At 48.1% G+C, this 21751-nt stretch overlaps 1 protein-coding gene across 1 annotated transcript; it reads right to left on the bottom strand.

Annotated features, from left to right (window-relative positions):
- Window positions 1–13588: 13588 nt before the first annotated feature.
- Window positions 13589–14709, bottom strand: LOC142590993 (uncharacterized). Its single transcript, XM_075703368.1, has 2 exons — window positions 14558–14709; window positions 13589–14021 (listed from the first exon to the last, which is right to left on the bottom strand). The coding sequence occupies exons 1-2, from the start codon at window positions 14567–14569 to the stop codon at window positions 13605–13607; spliced, it is 429 nt and encodes a 142-aa protein (XP_075559483.1). The 5' UTR covers window positions 14570–14709; the 3' UTR covers window positions 13589–13604.
- Between the last annotated feature and the right edge of the window lie 7042 nt (window positions 14710–21751).

Below are 21751 nucleotides of genomic sequence, written 5' to 3'. Positions count from 1 at the left end.
AGAGCTCTTTATTAGAAAAACAGAGAATTTAGCCGGCGCGTATATAACCGCTGGCATGCTATACTCTGTATAGGGATGGGGAATGGGGTTAAAAGATTCCAGAAGAGAGTGGGAGAAAAAGAGGAGAAAAATCGGAAGCCTATAAAATTACACCCTTCATAACAAAAGCCTAAATTTACCCTCCATGTCAACTGTAAATATTAGTATCAGGTCCACTCGGACATTTCATATTTATTTTTCTCCTCTTTTTCAGCAGGACCGAACGCTCAGCCAACCCCTCCGTATATATCATAGTTTCTCCCTTACGACTCCGCCATGCATTCTTCGCACGCCTACAGAGCGTTACACGGCCGATTAGCGACATCGAGCCCGTTGCGCGAAATGATTACGGAGGTGCAGCGGGGAGCGCACCAGCATTACGGGCAGGGCCCCGCTCCATGCATGACGCCCGTTATCCTCGCTCTCGCCGGGTGCTTATAATAACGGGTCCGTTCGTCGTGAAGAGCCTCCTCCGCATTAACCAGCTCGCTATATGGGGCTCTCGACAGCCTGCCCTGGCGGGCCGTCATAACAATAATACCTTTTTTTTCCCTACCACCCTCGAACCTTCTCGTTTCCTTCCTTCCACTTATCGCGTGCAGGGGGGGGGGGGGGATCCCGCATCCAACGGGAGCTCCGCGTATAACCTACCCCCCACTTTCTCCTCCACACTTTCTCCTCCACACTTAGGGATCGTCGCTCCGGACGAAACGATCTTGCGCGTTCTTTCATTTTATACTTTGCTATCTTTTTGTGCCGCATTGTGCATTATAGCGCCTGCTGTATACTGAACGCTGCGTAGTATGGGGTGTTGCGGTAGACGGCTTGCAGTGTACCGTACGCTGTAGGGAATACGGTATCCGGTAAAGTGGGAGACACGCGATACCAACAGCTTGTGTGACCATCTCTCGGTTATACCGTGCAGTTGTACGTTGCCGAGCGCACGGCAGACGGCTTGTGCTGGTACCCCTGGCTGCAATTGTGTGCGTACCGTACGTAGCGGACATATGGTATTGTGAACCTCGCGAGTATATGGTATTGTGCATACCGTGCGCTGTGTCCTGTAATGTAACTAATACCGCAGCGGTGCGGATGTAGCGCATCCACTTTTTTTTAAACGCACGCATCTGGATTCCCTCTTTCCTGATGATCCGTCACGTCGAACGTTGAATTTTGTTATTTCGTTTCTTTTTCTCCATCCCGTGTGCGCGTATCGTACGCTGTGTTTTTATTATCGTGCCGTGCTGTGAGGGCACCTTGTATAATCACGTGTGCTCCTCTTAATAACTCGCCGCGTTGTAGAGTAACTTAAGGATACTCCACACTTGTTCGGTACGCTCTAAAACGTTCCGGTGTACTGTGCAGTGCGTGTAATGTTCTCGAAACTACGATGCTGCTGCGTCACGTAGCTATACGCATTACGTACACTTCTTAATATGTATGTCGTGTGTATATGTACCCTCGATCCAGCTAAAACTTATCATTTGGAGCGGTAAGACGAGCATCTACTGTATACACTGATGACGTATGCACTTACGCTTTAGTTTGTGCTCTATTCTCTGCATGTGCACACTGTTGCCTATAGCAACGACGACACAGGTGTCACCGACGCTTTTTACGTAATCGTGCATTTTTCTTTTTTTCGCCGCGACTCGTGATTTTGGGCGGTGTGATTCGAGAATAAAAGTAAGCTGGGAGGTGCCGTACGCCGTACGCTTATCGCCCGTGTGCCGCGCCGTGCATGCTCACTGTTCCGGAGCTGCGATGGTGCGGTGTCAACGACGACGCGTGACGTCACCACGCACCTCTCGCGACTCGCCACAAGTCCAGTACGCAGCGTACTCTCGTAATGTAGACTGTACACGGCGTACTGCACAATGTGTACTTTTTTTGTACACCGTGTGCAATGTTTTCGAACTGCGATGATGCGACAAAAAAAAAAAGGAAAGACAACAACCACGCGTTGATATCACGACGCACCTCCCTAACCACTCGTTTTCTTTTTTTCTTTATTCGGCGCTTTATGTTGACGATACCATTACCTGGTGGTGTATACACCGTGAGCCTTTACAGTATACTGTAGAAAGAGAGAGAGAGATGAAGAGGAGAGACAGGGAGGTTTACCAGATATTAGTATCCAGTTTGTAAAGTCTCACTGTTCGCGAAGTGTGACAATGTGGTGCCAACGACGACGCGTTATGTGACCACACGCGTCCCCTCCTCCTCCTTATGACATGTCATTTGAGACATCACCGTCGTTTCTTCACGCATTTCGTCTTCATACCCATTTTCCCCTCCAGACACTTCCTTCCGTATTTAATAGCTTCCGAGGGGAGAGCGAGCGATAGCGTATCGGGCTGCCGCAAAAAAAGAAAGAAAAAAAGAAAGAAAGAAAGAAAGCGAGCGGTCCACTTTACTTATAAGGCCTTTTCCAGGGTATCTCTCTCGCCGTAGGGTCTTCGGGGTTGGAAAGAAATGGGCGCATTTCCCAGCGACGTGCGGTCGTGCACGTTTCGTGGAAGCCGTGCTGACGTGTAGCCCACGTTTCGTCTGGTCTCTTTCTCGCTTGATTTCTTTTATTTCTTCCTTTAATTTTTCGGTGTCTGGCCCTAATTCCGTTTCTTTCGTTTCTTCTTTACGAGCTCTGCACTGTATCATGGCGAAGTTAAGGGCATTGTACTCTATATATTTATGTAATTGCGATACTTTTACTTACTTCGTTGCATGCTAGATCGTTGTCATTCATTTACCTTATTGTGGGCTATAATGCTATGTAAATTGCGCTGTGTACTGTAGCAGAGGCCTCAGGCTGTTGATAAGCACGTCCGTCCGTCCATCCGTCCGTCTATCTGTTTGTCAATCCATCCATCCATCCATCCATCCATCCATCCATCCATCCATCCATCCATCCATCCATCCATCCATCCATCCATCCGTCCGTCCGTCCGTCCGTTATTTGCAGAAACCTCTTCCTCAATGCCCTACTCCTATATTTAATGTTGGAATGCATGGGGGCCAGTCACGGTGACTGTAACTACGGTGTTACGCTGCAAAGCACGATGTTGTAGGTTCGATTCTCAGCAGCGGCTGCTGCAGTGTAGTGAGGCAGGAAAGCAAAAATGTTCGTGTAGTTAAAATTATTCCCGACCGTTCTTTTCCCCTCCGCTGCGAAGTCAACACAGATCCTGTGTTGACTTCAGACACTCAGGCAGACCGCTTAATCGTTCGATCGAGTGATCAATCAATCAATCAATCAATCAATCAATCAATCAATCAATCAATCAATCAATCAATCAATCAATCAATCAATCAATCAATCAATCAATCAATCAATCAATCAATCGATCACATAGAGGAAGCATGATTTATCTAGAGAGACAGTTCCTACTTTGATAGGGATGAAGTAGGAACTGTTTTAACTTCGTGTAGTTAAAATTATTCCCGACCGTTCTTTTCCCCTCCGCTGCGAAGTCAACACAGATCCTGTGTTGACTTCAGACACTCAGGCAGACCGCTTAATCGTTCGATCGAGTGATCAATCAATCAATCAATCAATCAATCAATCAATCAATCAATCAATCAATCAATCAATCAATCAATCAATCAATCAATCAATCGATCACATAGAGGAAGCATGATTTATCTAGAGAGACAGTTCCTACTTTGATAGGGATGAAGTTCGCAGCGCTTTAAAAAAAGTATATACTTATGGTCACTAAAAAGGACGAAGCTTAACATCTGAGCTCAGCTTACATTGTCAAAATGCCATCAAATAACTGAGGACTCTGAAACTCACTCACTCACTCACTCACTCACTCACTCACTCACTCACTCACTCACTCACTCACTCACTCACTCACTCACTCACTCACTCACTCACTCACTCACTCACTCACTCACTCACTCACTCACTCACACAATCGACACGTACTTTAATGTCTCGTTACTGCAAAGCTGGCTTCGTGCATTTCACGATCGTCTGGCGGCAAAGATCCATCAACGAAGAGGAGGTCAGCTGGCATATAGCGGGAAACCCCAGCTCAGATTCTGTATTGATTGTTCGGCAACACAGAAATACTTCCGTTAAATAGTAGTTGAACCCCATTGCGTGCGTTAAGGCGTATTTTATGCTAATTTTACGCTCTAGCAACTGGCCTTATGCTGAAAATTCTCAGCACGAAACACTAAACAGAAAAAAGAAAGAAAGAAAGAAACCCTTAATTCGTGAAAAGAAAGGTAATGAGCGTTGCACGCAGATCATATGAAGAACAATGGACAATAAGCGAGACTTCAGTGTCCTTTCTGAGCGAATGCAAGGCCAATTGCGTAATAAAATTTGTTCCTTGATTCTCATAGAAACTTATAGCGACGCTACAGAAGAATACTAAATCAGTTTTTAATGATAATGTATCCTTGGAGAAGTTTCCGTTCGTTGATGTCGCACTAACAGGTTGGTCATTAGAAAGAAAGAATAAAAGGTCAACAGTAAAAATTTCCGAAATATCCTACCGGAACCATGGGTGCGATATGTCGGTGTGAAGTTGTGTGATTTCAAAGTTGTTGTTGTTCTCCTTTTTTTTTTTTTGCATTTGGGCCGTTGTGGTTCAGTAAATGCCATTGAAACTTGCTAAGTTCAGTGTTTGGCTCCTTAAGTGTACACATTGTGGTGCATTTTTAACCGACTCAAATTTAACTGGGCGCGAGCAGACGGCGTCCAAATGCAGGATGCCGCGGCGATTCGATGCGAGAACTTCAAGGTAGACGTTATCGATTCATCGTTAGACGTTATGCACATTCCGACTGCATGTGCGACGAGCGAGAAGCCGCGGACCTTTAAAGGGCTCCTCACCAGGCCATGTAGGCAATTTTGGTTATACGGTGGAAGTTGTTGCGGGCCCTCTAAGGAGTGTTCTACCGCAGGAATTTTTCAAACATAGTTGCTGAGTGGCGCATTTCCGGTGACGGTCTCCTCGCGCCACCTGTTGCGTTTGTCTAGTTTCGCGCAGCGGAGAGAGAGAGAGAGAGAGAGAGAGAGAGAGAGAGAGATTTTATTGTCAAGTTTGAGTGGAGTTCTTTCCCAGAGGTCTGGGCTAGCGTGGCGTCTGCTTTGCCGCGACGCTATCAGCCCATTCCGCCAACCGTATCTGGTCTTGCGGGTTGGAAGTTTTCGTCTTCGTCTCCCACTCTTCGTGTGCGGGAGCTCGCCTAAAGAGTTCTCTCGGGGGAGGGTTCTTTTGGCATCCCCACAAGATGCGATCTTGGTCCGCCAGGGGGCAGCTACAGTGTTTGCAGTCTGGTGGATATTCACCACCGGTCATTGCAGCTAGCCTTTTTGGACTAGGTACAGATCTAGTCTGTACTCTCCTGAGGTTAGTGGCCTGTATTCTTGTCAGTGTCTCGTGCGGTGATGGGAGTCAGCGCCACAACCACGAGCACTGAGGCAGGCGCGAGAGGATGAAACAGCGTGATCGCGGTGCTGGAACGCGCGGTACAAAATGACATCGTCTCGTTCTCTGCGCGCGCGACTCCACGACGTGGGAGCAAGCAGACGAAACAAAAGTGCATCTCTTTTGCCACGGCACGAAGTCAAAAAAAAAAAAAAAAAAAAGAAAGAAAACGTGCGTACATTCGGTTTGTTTGTTTTATTATTTCTCTAAACTTTATAATTCGTCTATTGAAGGAACAGGTTAAACAAACAACTGATGTTGCCTTGAATAATTCTCGAAATCACGTGTCTACAAGAGCGACGTCACAGCACTGCTATGTACGTCATTTGCGCGATATACGATTGATTCTCCGGATGTCAGCGCGTGCCCGCGAGGTTATATAAGAGCAACCGGCGTTTGGTTTGAAACTTAAGCCTATTTTCTTTCGTTCGTTTGAAGTGATATTTTCGTGCGTTTGAAGGTGCGGCTGCAGCTGAGGTTGAGAAACGTTCCACTCGAGATCACTGTGCCTGTAGTCGACTGTACGTGAGAGCTGTAGACGTATAGCAACGAGATTGGCAGTGGCGCCACTGGTGTTAGACCTGTATTACTCGACGCATATCATACATCAAGTCGAGTTTCTTTCCTGAAGATATTGATCTAAGCGTGCGAAACGATGCAGAGCTGATAGATGCGTTGTAGCATATCATATTGACCGCAAATAAGACGGGGACAGAGGGAGAGAACACATGCAGTCTGTCCCTCTGTCCCCGTCTTATTTGCGGTCAATATGATATGCAGTAAATACCAACTAGGCCGAAGTGAAGTTGTTCAGATGCGTTATAGATGCGTTTTTTTTTTTTTTTGCTAAGCTGGGGTGAAAACTGAGCAGTGGATAGTTCAACAAACCTATTACGAATAATTTATTGTAATAATTACGTCTTAAGTGAATTAATATTTTACTTTTCTTTCTATGTGCAAATCTACTCTGCTTGGCTAGTGATATATAGGTTAGCAAATTCTTCACATTTTTTTTCTTTCTCGATGTGGAACTGCGACTTGGGGTGCCCTGCGCGCGACTTGCAGGGGGACATAGCTCGCCCAATCTAAGCTTGCAGGCTTGGTTACACTAGAAAGTGTAACCTTAATGTCCGCACTAAACATTAAAAGAATGCTGTCATCCCCGTGAGCTATATGCCTACACAAGACACGTCATTGACCCGGGGAGCTAACGCTGCCTGTGCATCTCGAGCTATACGAAGGCGCCTTCCTCAGAGGCAATGCAGTCCCACTGAGGTATACCTTAGTATGTTGAGTCGTGCGGTGGTTTTGTGTGTGTGTGTGTTTGCTGCGCATCTGTGTCGTGCGCTGTACGTATCATTTAAATTTTTTCTTTGTGACCCATATGAAGTAGCATGGTATAGGCGTACCGTTACGAAAAGGTCTCCAAGATTCATTATAGGAGCCTCTCTCTCTCTCTCTCTCTCTCTCTCTCTCTCTCTCTCTCTCTCTCTCTCTCTCTCTCTCTCTCTCTCTCTCTCTCTCTCTCTCTTTCTTTCTCTCTCTCTCCATACTCGGGCATGCCAGCGAGACGTGCTGGTGTTGTGGGAACCTTACGTAAACTCCCGTCTCGCATTTGTCTCCTTGTATAATAGAGTTGTTCAATATAGTGTCGAGCAGCATGCGATGCCGGGCGCGTCCTTCCCGAGGCGATTAAGGCCAGTTCCGAATGGAGTGGGCTAGATTAGGTTATCGTACAGACTCGTGTAAGGGCCGCACCCGTGCAAGAGCCGCACTCCCAACTTGGCAACCAAAAAATTTTGGGGGTGAAATTTTTAAAGTTTGGCCCGACTTAGCTGAGACATCCAGCATTGTGGGCTCGCCGGTATATCTGTGTAAAGCACACAGGCCTTTTCAAGGAAAAAAGGTTTTGCCTCACAAGCTCCTGTCTAAATACATGGCAACGAAGACCTCGTTTTCGTTCCGAGTGTACCCGCCGTGGTGGCTGAGTGGCTGTACTGTGTGTCCCACGTAACTTTAGCCACGGAGCTGAACAGAACCAAAGTAATGTTGTTTGCTATCGCTTGGAGATATTCAGATTATTTTTTGTGGTCTGCCTAACTACATAATTACTCTTAATTAAGCAACTTCTAAAATGATCAGAATAAAAGTGTCAGAGAAAATTGTAGAACAAGATGAAAAACTCCCGATATAGCTTACTGTTGTTAGATACGTGCCACATAAAAGTGTTTGTTTCCGAGCGTGAAAGAAGCCCGCGAATTAATTATCGCGAATAAACTCAAAGTGCCTCGAGCGGCTGGTCGCGCGGCAATTACGCGTACACTCCAAAAAAAGTTTACACCTTTTGGGGCGTATATCTGCCACACAACAATAATCGTCGTCTAGCTGCCTTGCTTGCGTTTCCTTTCTTGAAAACGCCGCGCCCGCTACTTTCCTGTCGGCCATGCTGTCGGCAATGCTATGTCATGTTGATAACGCGCATGCCGTTCGTTACTGGGAAGTACCGGGCTCGCAGCGTTAAAGAAAAAAAATTAATTATGGGTTTTTACGTGCCCAAACCACTTTCTGATTATGAGACACCCCATAGTGGAGGGCTCTGGAAATTTCGACCACCTGGGTTTCTTTAACGTGCAAACGTTAAAGAAAGGAAATGGGACAAGACAGATGACGTTTATCGTTGTGTGGCAAGGTAGGACTCAAAGGATGTAAACTTTTCTTAGAGTGTATTGGGCGCGAAGTGACTCCGAACTAACGATAAATTTACTATCGGTAGTATCGACAATTAACTATCGATAGCGTAAAAAAATGAATTTCGATGTAGGAATATGATCGATAGCACTATCGACACTATTAGAGTATTTCGAGATTAAATTATTCGCAACTGCGGAATTCGTTGCTTGTGCTGGCAACAGTGTGCAAAGAAACAAAGATGGCTGCGGTGTCGATTCTCGCGGCGCCTATTTCGCTTGGGTAAACTTGGTGTTGTGCTGAAGTTTCCTCGTTTGTGGCGTCGAATCGAGGTGTTTCGTCGAAGCCGAAAGTGTGATTGTGCTGCCTATTACCTCATTTCGATCGGTCTCAAGGATTTCAGCGACGAAACCGCGGAAATGGTTACGCTGTGCGTGCGAACAAACGTCCGACTTGCTCGGGCGACCCGTCTCAGACTTTTTTTTTTCAATGAGCCTTTGAAGCGAGCCGGATGTGGAAGAAGGCAAGTGTTTGTGTCTGGTGGACCTCTCCAAAAGGTGCAAGCACTTGTTGGTGACGTTGCCTCTACTGCTATACAGGTGAGATGCTTTATTCTTTTCGACCTTCATAAACAACTGCGCATGAACTGCGACTCGGGCTCCAGTGCATCACATTGCATCCCCCAATGTGGAGGCGCAGTAACGTCTGCCGTCCGGGTGTCACAAACAACATGGCGCAGGAAAGAGCGTCGTTATCGGCTGTTTCATTCGGATCAGTCCAGTTCACTTACACGTGCTGGTGCCCAGGGTGCGCAGATACATCTGCGCGTCGCGTACAACGGAGATGAAATCGCAGAAAAATCGAACGTGTCCTTTTTTCAAGCATACAAGTAAAACAATTGAAACTAAGTGCTGTTCTGACCCGCAGAGGTGTGTTGTTGTTGGCATCGTGTTCGTTGCTGATATGTAGTACGCCTCCATTAATTCGCGTGCCAAAGTAATCTTTGCGTCCGCCGAGTGTGCCGATGTTGGAAAGGCCTGGGTCGCTCATGCAAGAAGCGCTGTGCGCGGGGAAATGTGCAGTAATGTTATTCTTGACCCAAGAACTGGTGTTCCCTTGCCCTGTCAATAACTCAGCGGCCTGCCTGGCCGCTTTGTATTACACCCTACCGCAAGTGTTACCTGAATTTCGTATGCCACACAGACGGCGCAGTCCACAAGCGCGACCTAGCTTGTTCTTTATTTTTTTTTTTTTCACGCGGGGGTGCAGCTTCTGCGGTACTGAAGTGCGTAGGCACAAGTTAGCCAGCTTCCGTGGAGCCAAGAAAGAAGAAGAAAAAAAAAGAATAGGCACTGTGTACCAGACGGCGACTTTCTCCAGATTGCGAGCAACTCTGTGCATATAAAGGACAACCAGCGATCTTTTTTTTTTTTTTCAGCTAGAGCGTTGACTGTCTGCTAGCCTTTCATTTTTTTGAAGCATGTTTTCGGTTGCTGCAGCCGTGACAGCACACGTATGCCAGTCTGGACGTATATCCGTGCAGCCTGAAGATTAAAACTTCCCTGCATCCTGGGGAAAACAACACCTTACCAACGCGCGGCCTCCTTGCTCTAGCGTGGACAGCACGCCCAGCAGATGCGTGTCGCCCAGAAAAGGTTAAACTCAAGCCTAAAGAACTGTAAGTTCGCGTTAGTAGGAAGCTCGTGCTTTGGACGAGCATTCTGTAGTTTGTCATCAGCAACGGCGGCGACGCTTCCTGGGTACCTGTCGCGCGCAGTCTTTCACGACACGTGACCGGGATCATAGCCTGTCGCTGCCAATGAAAGCGTCGGGGACGTTAGCGGTGGCCGAAATCGAAATTTAGCAAATAATCAAAGAAAGGAGAAAGGATAGTGCGCGAAAAAAAAAAGATAACTTGCCGCCGGTGACGGGAGCCGTACCCACAACTTCCGCATTGCGCGTGCGTTGTACTACTAGCAGTTGTGCTGCCTGGCGACGGCTGTTGATCCATCCACTAACTTGGGTACTCATGTTTACTGTAACCCAAGCCCTGGGCGTGTAATGCCTCGACACGCAGCAGAGGCCAGCGAACGCACACAGAGAGAGAGAGAGAGAGAGAGAGAGAGAGAGAGAGAGAGAGAGAGAGAGAGAGAGAGATAGAAGACAGGAAAGGCAGGGAGGCTAACCAGACGCACGTTCGGTTTGCTACCCTGTACTGGGGGAACGGGTGCGCATCAAGGCACCTATTATCGCCCGGGGCCTGAAATAGCGCATGTCAGGCGAACGGCCAGGCTAACATGTCCCGCATACCACTGAGTCTTATATTGTTATTATAAGAAGGGGAAATGATGCTATATTCTGCAGCCCATTAGGGAGCACGGCGCAGCGTCGTAGGGGAGGGGAGATGGGGAGTTAAGGCTAAAGCCCCTTAAACTTCGTAAAGTAGCGACCCGCTTTGAAGAATGCCGCCTCCTCCTCGCGCGCTCCGGTCGAGGCCGCGTCGCTATTGGCCTAATGGTATCACGTGGGCCCTCGCGCCGTGCATCAGCGCCATTTTCGCTCGAGAAGCGTCTACGGAGTGGCGAGGAGCGCACGTTGGCGGCGTTGCTACGCTCGAGCGGTGTAGGCGGCGCCACGGTCGGGGAGGGAGCGTGAAAGAGAGGACGAACGAGAAAGAGTGAAGGCGGAGGAGGAGAGTGTCGCTACTTTACGAAGTTTTAAGGGGCTTTAGTTAAGGCTTGTTTCTCTCTCTCATTTTTTTTTCTGTCTACCTGGGAGTGTTAGCCAGCGCCAGTCGGAGTCATGGTGGCCGGATGTGGAACGTTCTTTTGTTGCTGCCCGATGGCGTTTCAAGATAGCAAGCGCGTATATTGTTCACTGATGCCTGAGAAGGCGGTCCCTTTTCATGTTGCTCGAGTGGTCCTCGGCAGGGATGACGTACGTCCCTTTTACTATTCCCCCTTACTGTTCGTTCTCAGTGATATATGCGCCATTTCTGCATTCGTTCTGATTCACTCGTGCAGGTTTCTCCCGCCGTACCATAGCAGCGACTCTGTTAAGGCGCTGCAGCCTTCGCAGCACCTTAACGGTGCTGAAATTCTCTATTAGAGAATTTTAGTGCGTCCGGTATTCCGGCAAGCGCGAGCGGTTTGCCGGATGGTCGGGGGCGTAAACGTGAGCGGCCAGATTGGTGGCGCCAGCTGGTGGTGCAAAGCTGAACGACGGAAACACAGAGCCAATTACTATATTCTGATTGGCTGGCGCGTAAGTTTTCAAAAGCGGCGTAATTGTGAACACACTCGCGCCGCTGCCGAAAATTTGCGCCAGCAGCAAAGCAGAATGAAGTAGGTTGCTGCAATTTTAGCTTTGTGTTTGTTTGGTTGAGTTCTATGCCACCAGGCGGCTGCACCGCTCCGGCCGCTCACGTTTACGCCCCCCACCATCCGATAATCCGGCCTCGTTTGCCGGAATAGCGGATACGCTAAAAGTCTCTATTGTCCCCGGCCGATTAAGGATGCGTCAAATGTGTCACGTTGGTGCTCCCCTAAACTGTCGTACCTTCTGACGTCATTACAAATATATATATATATATATATATATATATATATATATATATATATATATATATATATATATATATATATATATATATATATATATATATATATATATATATATACACGATATTTGCGAGTCGCGCATGCTCATCCGGTTAATGTTAACATTTATAATAAAGAAAGACTCGGTGACGAGAATTAGCGACTCGCGAACACATTTTTTAGAAGTGTTTTTTTTTTATTATTTACATGCTACAGGGCTTGCGCGCCGATGCGGTCGCATAAAAGGTGACGTTTCTTTAAGAAACAAAATGACTTGGTTTTTTTTTTTCATCCCCTCGTGTGGCGGCGTTCGCCCATCACGGCGCTCACGTGTCGAGGCTGGCGGTGTCGTCTTGTGCCCGAGCTGTCTCTTTGACGGGCGTCGTTCCTTCCTGTATGCAGGAAAAGAAAAAAAAAACGAAACAAAGAAGACACGTTGTCGTCCTTGGAATACACAAAAACTGCCAAATTCACGCATGACAAAAAAAAAAACGATAAGTCCCGTCACCTCCATATGTATTAATGAAATACGGTCTTAAAAGTTTGCTCAAACGTTTGTGGATGACATTTGCGATCGTGGGTTGTTGTTAGAAGCTGCTACGTGGCTTTTTAATGAAGCGGTGCTACTTAAGAAAGAAAAAAACTACGTAGCCCATAGAACCGCCTCTCATAGAACCACGACATCGCATAGGTCATATACAAACTGTTAGGTTTTCTGATCACGTGGTGTCATTAGAGGGCGGTTTTCTGTGTTGTGTGGCTTATAATAGAGCAGCACTACTTTCACAAAACTAATGCCACGCCACGTGACTGCAAAGATTACGTACAAAATGTTAAGGCCGCGTTCCTGTGTATTGTGCCTTTAGACAGGAGCTCCCGAGCTAAACCTTCTTAATCGAGTACACGGTAAATTAACGAGCAGCTCGTAGCAGCGCTTCGAACATGCTGGAGCCAGTTTTCGGTCGTGAATAGTTGACCTGTCCGGCTCCATCTCTATAGATTACCGGCTATACATACACTCGTTCGATCTCTAATCCGCACCGCTCTCATCCCGTCTCTTGGAGGGGCACTCGTCATGGCAGGGAACATAAATGTACGCTGCTGCTGATGATGACGACGGTATTTAAGCATCTGTCCTGGGTGCTCGTTCGTCCTCGTTCAAAGCGTGTGCGCGTGTTTAAACACGTAAACCCATGCGGAGGCCCGGCAACCGCGCATGCGCATTGCGCAGTGTGTCTGTTTCAACTTTTTTTTTTCAGTGGGCCGTTTCGAAGCTCTCTATAATGACGACGGTATGCGCTATCTTTAGAGGCTCAGCCGGGTTCATGCGCTCATCCCTCGAGGCTGTAGCCGTAGGCTCAGTTTAGTTCGGATACCGTTCGTGGGAAGTGTCCCTGTTCCCATCATCATCATCATCATCATCATCATCATCATCATCATCATCATCTATGTCCACTGCAGGACGAAGGCCTCTCCCCGCGATCTCCAATTACCTGTGTCCTGCGCCAACCGATTCCAACTATAGCATCCGCAAATTTCCTCATTTCGCCGCACCACCTAGTCTTCTGTCGTCCTCTACTGCGCTTCCCTTCTCTTGGTGCCCGTTCTGTCACCATAATGGTCCAACGGTTATCTACTCTACGCATTACACGACCTGCCCAGCGCCATTTCTTGCTCATGTCGATTAGAATGTCGTCTGTACCCGTTTGCTCTCTGATCCAAACAGCTCCCTTTCTGTCTCTTTCCTACTCTATACCGGTACGCCGTTATGAAACAGGCTATGACGACGACGACATTAAGCACTGCGTACCTTCACAATTCAGCCGAGCTCTTATCCCTTGTAGCCGTAGCCTCCGCCGTAGCCGTAGCCTCCGCCGTAGCCTCCGCCGTAGCCGTAGCTGAGCACTGGCGCGACCACGGGCCCGACGACGTGGCCGCCTCCGAGGCCGCTGTGCGCCACCACGGCTCCCCCGCCGCTGATCTTGTTCACGTGATGCACCGTCTTGACGAGGAAGGACGGTCCGGCGACTACCTTACCGTAGCCGCCGTGTCCACCGTTGAGGAGGACCACGCTGCCTCCGAGGCCGACGCCGCCCAAGCCGCCCCCGTATCCCAAGCCGCCCCCGTACCCCAAGCCGCCTCCGTAGCCCAAGCCGTAGCCGCCGCCATAGCCGCTGCCCAAGCTATAGCCGACCAGATTCCCCGACAGGGACAGGCCCACGAGAGAGGCGAACGTAGCGAGGACGACCTGCGGCGCAAAATGTCACTGTTAAGCCATAGCGCCACGCACTCTTGATCGTTGCTAAAATGGGTCTTGCAGGGAAACTAAAGAGAAAAAAAAACAAGATGTCTTGTATTGGTAAAGTACCCATCTACACTACGAAACGTAGTTACTTTTACCGGGAGAAAAGACCCCCCTCCCTGATTTAAAAAAAAAAAGTCAGAAGCACAGCACCTACCTTCAGGGAAATTAATCATTCGCCTATTTCTCAATAGGGTATCAACTTCTCTACTGAAGACCTTTGGCGTCTAGACGACTACATCAAAAAAATTTTCATTGGAATTTGCGAACGATTCCGAAACTATACTCCAATGCGGCACATTTTCATTTCCCTTCCACTTTCACCTGCATTTGTAACAGTATAGCCTAATTTCAGACTCCGAAACGTGCACTTTGGACTATACTACGCTCTCAGAGTCTATAGCTGCCCGGTGATTACTGGTCGCGCTTACAAGCAGTTACGCGTGAAAAAAGAAGGCGTTCGTTGCCGTTCAGCCACTCACCAAAGCGTTCATGATTCCGATGGTTCGACGGCGAACGACTGCTCGAAGTGAAGTTAGAAGCGGGATGAGTGAGTATGTGTGTGTGTTCCGTGGACATCGAAAAAAGGGGGCCCTTTTATATACAGAGCGAGAGAGGCCAACCCCTCGTGACCCCTCCCACCAACAGGCCTGGCCTCTCGCTTTCCATCGTACGCCTTCATACATCGCATCGCTTCCCCCCCCCCCCCCCCCCACCCCGCGGGATTCCAATATCGCGGGCACGTACAACCGACCGCCAAAAATCGCCCTCGTACGTTCCCGAAGATGCCTCACGTGGTGTACTATATCGTCGTAGGGAATCAAGATCACGCTCGAAGAAGCCCCAGCGTAGCCAGTAGCGCTATGTCGCTTCCTGTATAGCGCACGCGAAACGAACGCTGAAAAAAAACGTTCCCGAATGTTGGTCGTCTGTCACGTGCCGTACGCGTCGACTATCGACGGCCGCCAAGAGGAAGTACGTTCCGTGCGTTTTCTTACCACCAGAAAAGAAGAGATTCAAAACAAAAATACAGACTAGAACGTGCGGGGAAGTTCGTTTCTTTCTTTTTCCGTAAACCGCACGGAGGAAAAACTAAAGTTGTCACGTCCACCTCTCTGTTCTAAATTTGACTTTCGTGAGCGGATAAAGACTTCGCGATAAGAAATTCGCTGCACTTCAGCGGCAGAGCCGCGGCTGCGCTGTCAACGTGCTGCATTGTTAAAACGGTGCAGCACCGTGAACTCTGCGTGAGGAGCACGACGCTGAAGCTGCGTCAATCAGTGAATCGTCTGCTCCCACCGATTAGCAGCAGACGACAATCGAAAATGGGCAGTTGGAGCCTAAGTAATAGGGGCATTTTTCGCTGTCGAATTATGCTCGGCGCCCGAAGCTTACCGCTTTTTTTTGCAAGTATATCGTCTGCTCTAGTCGAGGGGAGCAGACGGCTATGTCGCACGCCCACACATCGCGGATGAATGCAGTTAATCTAAGCGAATTGGCTTTGTAGTCAGTGGTAGTCAGCGACTCTGTATTTCGTCGACACACTGCACCATTTTAGAGAGAGAACTAGAGATACCCCTGCTTTTTCATACCTGTGCAGTGCTTATCGAACGTCTCGTGTTCTCGCCTTAAACGGAAGATTTACTGTTTCGATAAACTTGTTTTTCCTTATTGGCAGTGTACACGTATGGCGCCTGGTAACATCGGCCGAACGTATTGCAAAGCAGCAATGCTCGCGCCTTTTTGTTTCTCGGAAGGGGATTTATCGGTGCGAAATTTAACACCCGACACTACGCGGTGCAGTGGAGGATAAGATTTCGCGGTTAAAGTGCAAGCACCAGGGGCGCCACCTACCATCGCTTAACCGAGCGCGCAGAGCAGACGTGTTTTCAGCGAACGCTGTTCATGATCTGGGAATGCCTGCCAAATGCACCCCAGCCCATTCTTATTCTTCTGATTATTTCAGTCTCATGATCCGGATCCGCGGTCACTACCTGCCCTAAGTAGATGTATTCACTTACCACTTCCAGTGCCTCGCTACCTATCGTAAACTGATGTTCTCTTCCGAGACTGTTAAACATTAATTTAGTTTTCTGCAGATTAATTTTTAGACCCATCCTTCTGCTTTGTCTCTCCAGAATAACAGGAATTAATTACATTGGAATGATTACAGGAAAAAAAATAACAATTTCAGAAACACTGCAACAAAACAAGATAGAAGCAAACAGTGTTTTTCAACTGTCGCCTGTTCAGCTGTCAACGCATTCAATGCTTTCAGTGTTAATAAGAAGCGATACGGGCAACTTATTCCATTCGGTTATTGTGCGAGGAAACAAGGAATATTTAAAAGTGTTGGTCCTGGCAAAATACGGAGTTAATGACTTGGTATGCCGGTGCCTTCTTAATCGCCCTGTTGGCGGTTGTATGTATTGCTGTGGATTAAGCGATAGCTGATTATTCTGAAGCAGGTAGAGGAACTTAATCCTTTGAATTCTTGCTTCGCAATTTTAGTGTTTGTATATTATTCATTTTCATTAAATTTGAGGGAGAGTCAGTTGGACGGTACATTTAGAAAATATAAAGCGTACAGCTTATCGCTGATTTTTTTTTTTTTTTTCTAATGCATCGACTAAAGGGACAGTTTTGAACATAAGGCTGTGTATGTATGGCTAGGGTTCCGTGCAGTTCTGTCCTCCGCGAAGAGAGTTTTGAGTTTTGTCCTCCACAGAGAACAGAGTTTTGTCCTCCCCAAAACAGAGCACGACACAGAGTTTGGGCGAAAGGAGGATCTTGTTGACTCTGGGAGCGCGTGCGCACACGAGAGTTTGTTCCTTTGTTCAAACCTTTGTTCAAGATTATGTGTTACCTCCGCGTGGTGTGCTAAAATAGCTTCGCTGGTCAACTACCTTTCACAGAATGGGATGGCTCATGATTTGTTCGCAGAATGTGTAAACGTGCGGAATCACGCGGGTCGACTTTTCAAACATTCTATTGAAAAAAACTCTGTACACCCCCCCCCCTCTCCCCCCCGTTTATGTATTGTTTCTACGTTCTTAGAGGAATACTAAAATAATATTGCCGATTGTTGAATATTTTGACAATAAATAAAGACGCGCAGCTACTTTCCCTAAGTGAATTTCTCTAGCTTCACTGTCTATTTGCATCATATGGCTGTACAAATGTAAAAAAAAATAAAAATAAACTCGCCCCACGGTTTTACTTACTTTTCACTCCTCCTCGTGGGCTTTAAGTGTCATATTTGAAGGGATGAACGTCAACAATACATTATTATACATGCCCGCAAAGACAAAAAGAAAAAAAAAAGCAGACACGATCAAACGTACCCAGAAAGGTAAAGGATCTCGAAGGAAAGGATTAAGTAACCCCTCAGCACCGAGAACACCGGCGTTTTATGCCTTGCGTTTGCGCGATGTAATTGAATTTCGGCAGAAAACGACGTCTCCGCTAGCCGCCGTGAAAGTGTAATTTCGTTGTCGCTAAATTTCGGCGTCGCGTCGGATTCGGCGAAGCAAACGGATTCCGAGGATCTGCCAGCGTCGCGGCGAGCCGTCACTCGAGGAGATAATGAAGCAAAAGGAGAGGAGGAAGCTTTAGATCGGGCCCAACTCTGACGCGGCCTATTCATAGACATGTAAAACGCAAGAAAACGTCTTTCTGAGATAGCCCCTTGACCGATTTTAATGAAATTTGTTGCGTTTGAGAGAGAAAGTTATATTGTAGTGACTGTTGAAAGTGGAATTTTGATTTAGGACCTGAATTCTGTTAAAAAAGATTTTCAAAAATTCAAAAGTTCGGAAGAAAAGTAGAAGCACGAATTTTACAAGTTAATAGCTCTGCGCCAAGAACAGATATCGCGGTTCTGTAAACGGCATCCGTTAGATCATTCAAAGCGGACGAATTGGATACGTCAATTTATATCTTACGTGAACTAGTTACGTTGTGTACAAGGGTTCTGCAAAAGCTGTATTTCCGTATTACTATTTTTTTTTTAAGATTCATGCGTAACATATCAATTTTGTCCGTTTTAGATGTACTATTAGATGCTATTAACATACTTGTGATATCATCCTTCATTGCTGAGTTACGGAGTCGTAAACTTGATAGTTCCGTCTTATGAAAAGTTCCGACTTTTGCCAATTTTTTATGAACAATTGACGACCTAAATCGAAAATTGGAAACGAACAGTCACTAGATTTCAAGTTCTTTTAAATGCAACAAACCTCGCAATATTTGGTGCAGTGGTTGCCAAGAAAAACGAATTCTCCTTTTACATTCATTCACATAGGAGCACGCGAGCTAAAGCTTCCTCCTAAACGCAACTGGCGTTTTCTCCGGCCGTATACAGACCAGTTCACTACTAGCCGATTCCCTTTCCTGGTCCCTTGATCAGACTAAGAAACAAAGAGGGTTGAACTAACGAAGCTAGAGCGATGCGCGTGGCCGTTGCAGTAGATGGTGACAGCTGAACGCATCTCGAGTTAATCGCGTGGGCACCGAATCGATTAGAGAACTGACCTTCACACCCCAGGAGATGCCGATAAGTATCGCCATCCGAATGGAGTTAAAAAGGCGGCAATGTGTTGACCGCCGAATAGCCGTCAAATGTCGCGATTGATTTGGCAGCCCTTAGGAATGTGTGCGAGGAGTGGAGGCGTAGGCAGGGGGAGGGGGATGTATGCCACATAATTTCGGGAAGGGGGAGGGGAGCGTGCCCCCCCCCCCCGGCGTTGACGAGGCATCGCCGATGATGGTTGGAGGCTGCGCTGTCGTCGCGATGATGATGACAATTTATTAGCGCCCCTTTGGAACGGGGCGATGACATACTCACGTAGTCTGCTTGAGTTTCTTAACTATGCGTACATGCTTTTCGTGCTAGCATATTTGTATACACCTTCTTAATCCTTTTCGACTTCTCAAAGCTTCTCTATCAGCCTTGTACCGCTATCTATGCCTGTAACGGATCTGTTCGTATAAATGTCTTCCGTGTTTGTTTGTTTTTCACCAATACTCTGAACGTCTCTCGCTTAGCACGACTACCGACCGGTTGATGCATCCGTCCACTTTGAACCCAAGTGATTGTGGAAGGTGTACATTACGTACATGTCTCGCGGGGTGAATACCTTCGCGTTCCATTAGGATGCGCCGACTGATGTCCGGATTTCCGCCGCGGCTAACACATATGCCTCGTCCTGTTGCAAATATTTCGCTGCTCCGGTATACGTTTTTGGGGCTCGGGCAACCGCCTCGAGCCTCACATAGCAAGGCACTGCCCCATGCGTTATCGTACAGAGTTTCCCCATCTAATTTCTTTGTTCCCATTCTCGTAAATCTCCGTGGCCGCACAGTCTCTGCGCGCAACGCCGTGCGCATGGAGGCCGCCCGCTTTACCACGGCAACAAAAACGTACTACGATCGATCGTTCGCGCGAAGAAGGCGCAGTTTATTTTTGAGTTTACCGGCTGGTAACGAACGTCGAGAAAAGACGAACAGCCGAGCTACGCGGTGAGCAAAGCTGCGCGGTGAGCAAAGCTACATGGTGAGCAAAGCTACGCGGTGAGCAAAGCTACGCGGTGAGTACGTACGGGCACGTCGTTTCGAAGCATGCAGCCCAAACGGAGAAACCGCACGCCCAAGTTCTCCACTTGCGCACGTAACCAGCTGCGCATGCCCAGTGGTCAAAGTTGTCGGGTCACGTCGCACACGGGGTGTCGCCATCTACGACGAAACGACAAACCGTAACACGCGCGTACATCAGCAAACTGCGATGCGATCGACAGCCACGTTGAAAGCGATGGCGACCTAACCGTCCCGACCCAACCGTCCACAGTTCTCGCCATGGCGGGATGTCGCGTATGGCGGTAGTCGACAAACACATATACCCCAGATAACCTGGTGAGCACCACCAGAGCGGTGGCCTTGCGTGTCGAACACTCGGCTGGAATGGCTCGGGGAGGTAGTGGGCGTTAGCGTGCTGCCGGTGGGTGACCCAGGTTGTACGCTTCGGACGCCCCGGTGCCGGAGCCCCTGGTCACCTACCACTACAGCACCCAGCACTATTGCCTCGAACGATACGCGCCTACCCACCCCCACATGGCAGTCTTCCTTCCCAAGCGGTCCGAGATTGCCTGGCGTCGCACAAGTGGCACAAGCCCAATTTATCATGGTAAGTGGTTCGAGTGGTTCGGGAGACCGCATACCCAGCCGTCACTGTCGGCCTCATTTTTTTTTCTGTTGTTTTTTTTTTTACATTTCAGCACTTCTTATTGCCCTACTATCCAAAGTTGTCACTGTGGCGGTATGGGCAGGTGTGGCTATACTCGGTAAACCCAAATACGCCCAGTAACCGAGCGAACATCACCTGAGCCTTGGCCGTTTGTGTAGAAACACTCGGCTGGAATGGCTCAGGGAGGTAGCGGGTGTCAGCTCTTCCTGCCGAACAAATAAAATGGATGGATGGATGGATGGATGGATGGATGGATGGATGGATGGATGGATGGATGGATGGATGGATGGATGGATGGATGGATGGATGGATGGATGGATGGATGGATGGATGGATGGATGGATGGATGGATGGATGGATGGATGGATGGATGGATGGATGGATGGATGGATGGATGGATGGATGGATGGATGGATGGATGGATGGATGGATGGATGGATGGATGGATGGATGGATGGATGGATGGATGGATGGATGGATGGATGGATGGATGGATGGATGGATGGATGGATGGATGGATGGATGGATGGATGGATGGATGGATGGATGGATGGATGGATGGATGGATGGATGGATGGATGGATGGATGGATGGATGGATGGATGGATGGATGGATGGATGGATGGATGGATGGATGGATGGATGGATGGATGGATGGATGGATGGATGGATGGATGGATGGATGGATGGATGGATGGATGGATGGATGGATGGATGGATGGATGGATGGATGGATGGATGGATGGATGGATGGATGGATGGATGGATGGATGGATGGATGGATGGATGGATGGATGGATGGATGGATGGATGGATGGATGGATGGATGGATGGATGGATGGATGGATGGATGGATGGATGGATGGATGGATGGATGGATGGATGGATGGATGGATGGATGGATGGATGGATGGATGGATGGATGGATGGATGGATGGATGGATGGATGGATGGATGGATGGATGGATGGATGGATGGATGGATGGATGGATGGATGGATGGATGGATGGATGGATGGATGGATGGATGGATGGATGGATGGATGGATGGATGGATGGATGGATGGATGGATGGATGGATGGATGGATGGATGGATGGATGGATGGATGGATGGATGGATGGATGGATGGATGGATGGATGGATGGATGGATGGATGGATGGATGGATGGATGGATGGATGGATGGATGGATGGATGGATGGATGGATGGATGGATGGATGGATGGATGGATGGATGGATGGATGGATGGATGGATGGATGGATGGATGGATGGATGGATGGATGGATGGATGGATGGATGGATGGATGGATGGATGGATTGATTGATTGATTGATTGATTGCGACGATCACATTTAGGTATGTTTATCCTATCGGCGACGCCCGCACCACGCGTTGTTTATTTTTCAGCGATTACTGAAGCACACGCTCAA

The sequence above is a fragment of the Dermacentor variabilis genome, chromosome 8, assembly GCF_050947875.1.
Source record: "Dermacentor variabilis isolate Ectoservices chromosome 8, ASM5094787v1, whole genome shotgun sequence".
In the NCBI taxonomy this organism is placed as follows: Eukaryota; Metazoa; Arthropoda; class Arachnida; order Ixodida; family Ixodidae; genus Dermacentor; species Dermacentor variabilis.
The sequence above is the reverse complement of the archived record's forward strand: the minus strand, read 5'-3'. Positions and strand labels throughout refer to the sequence as shown.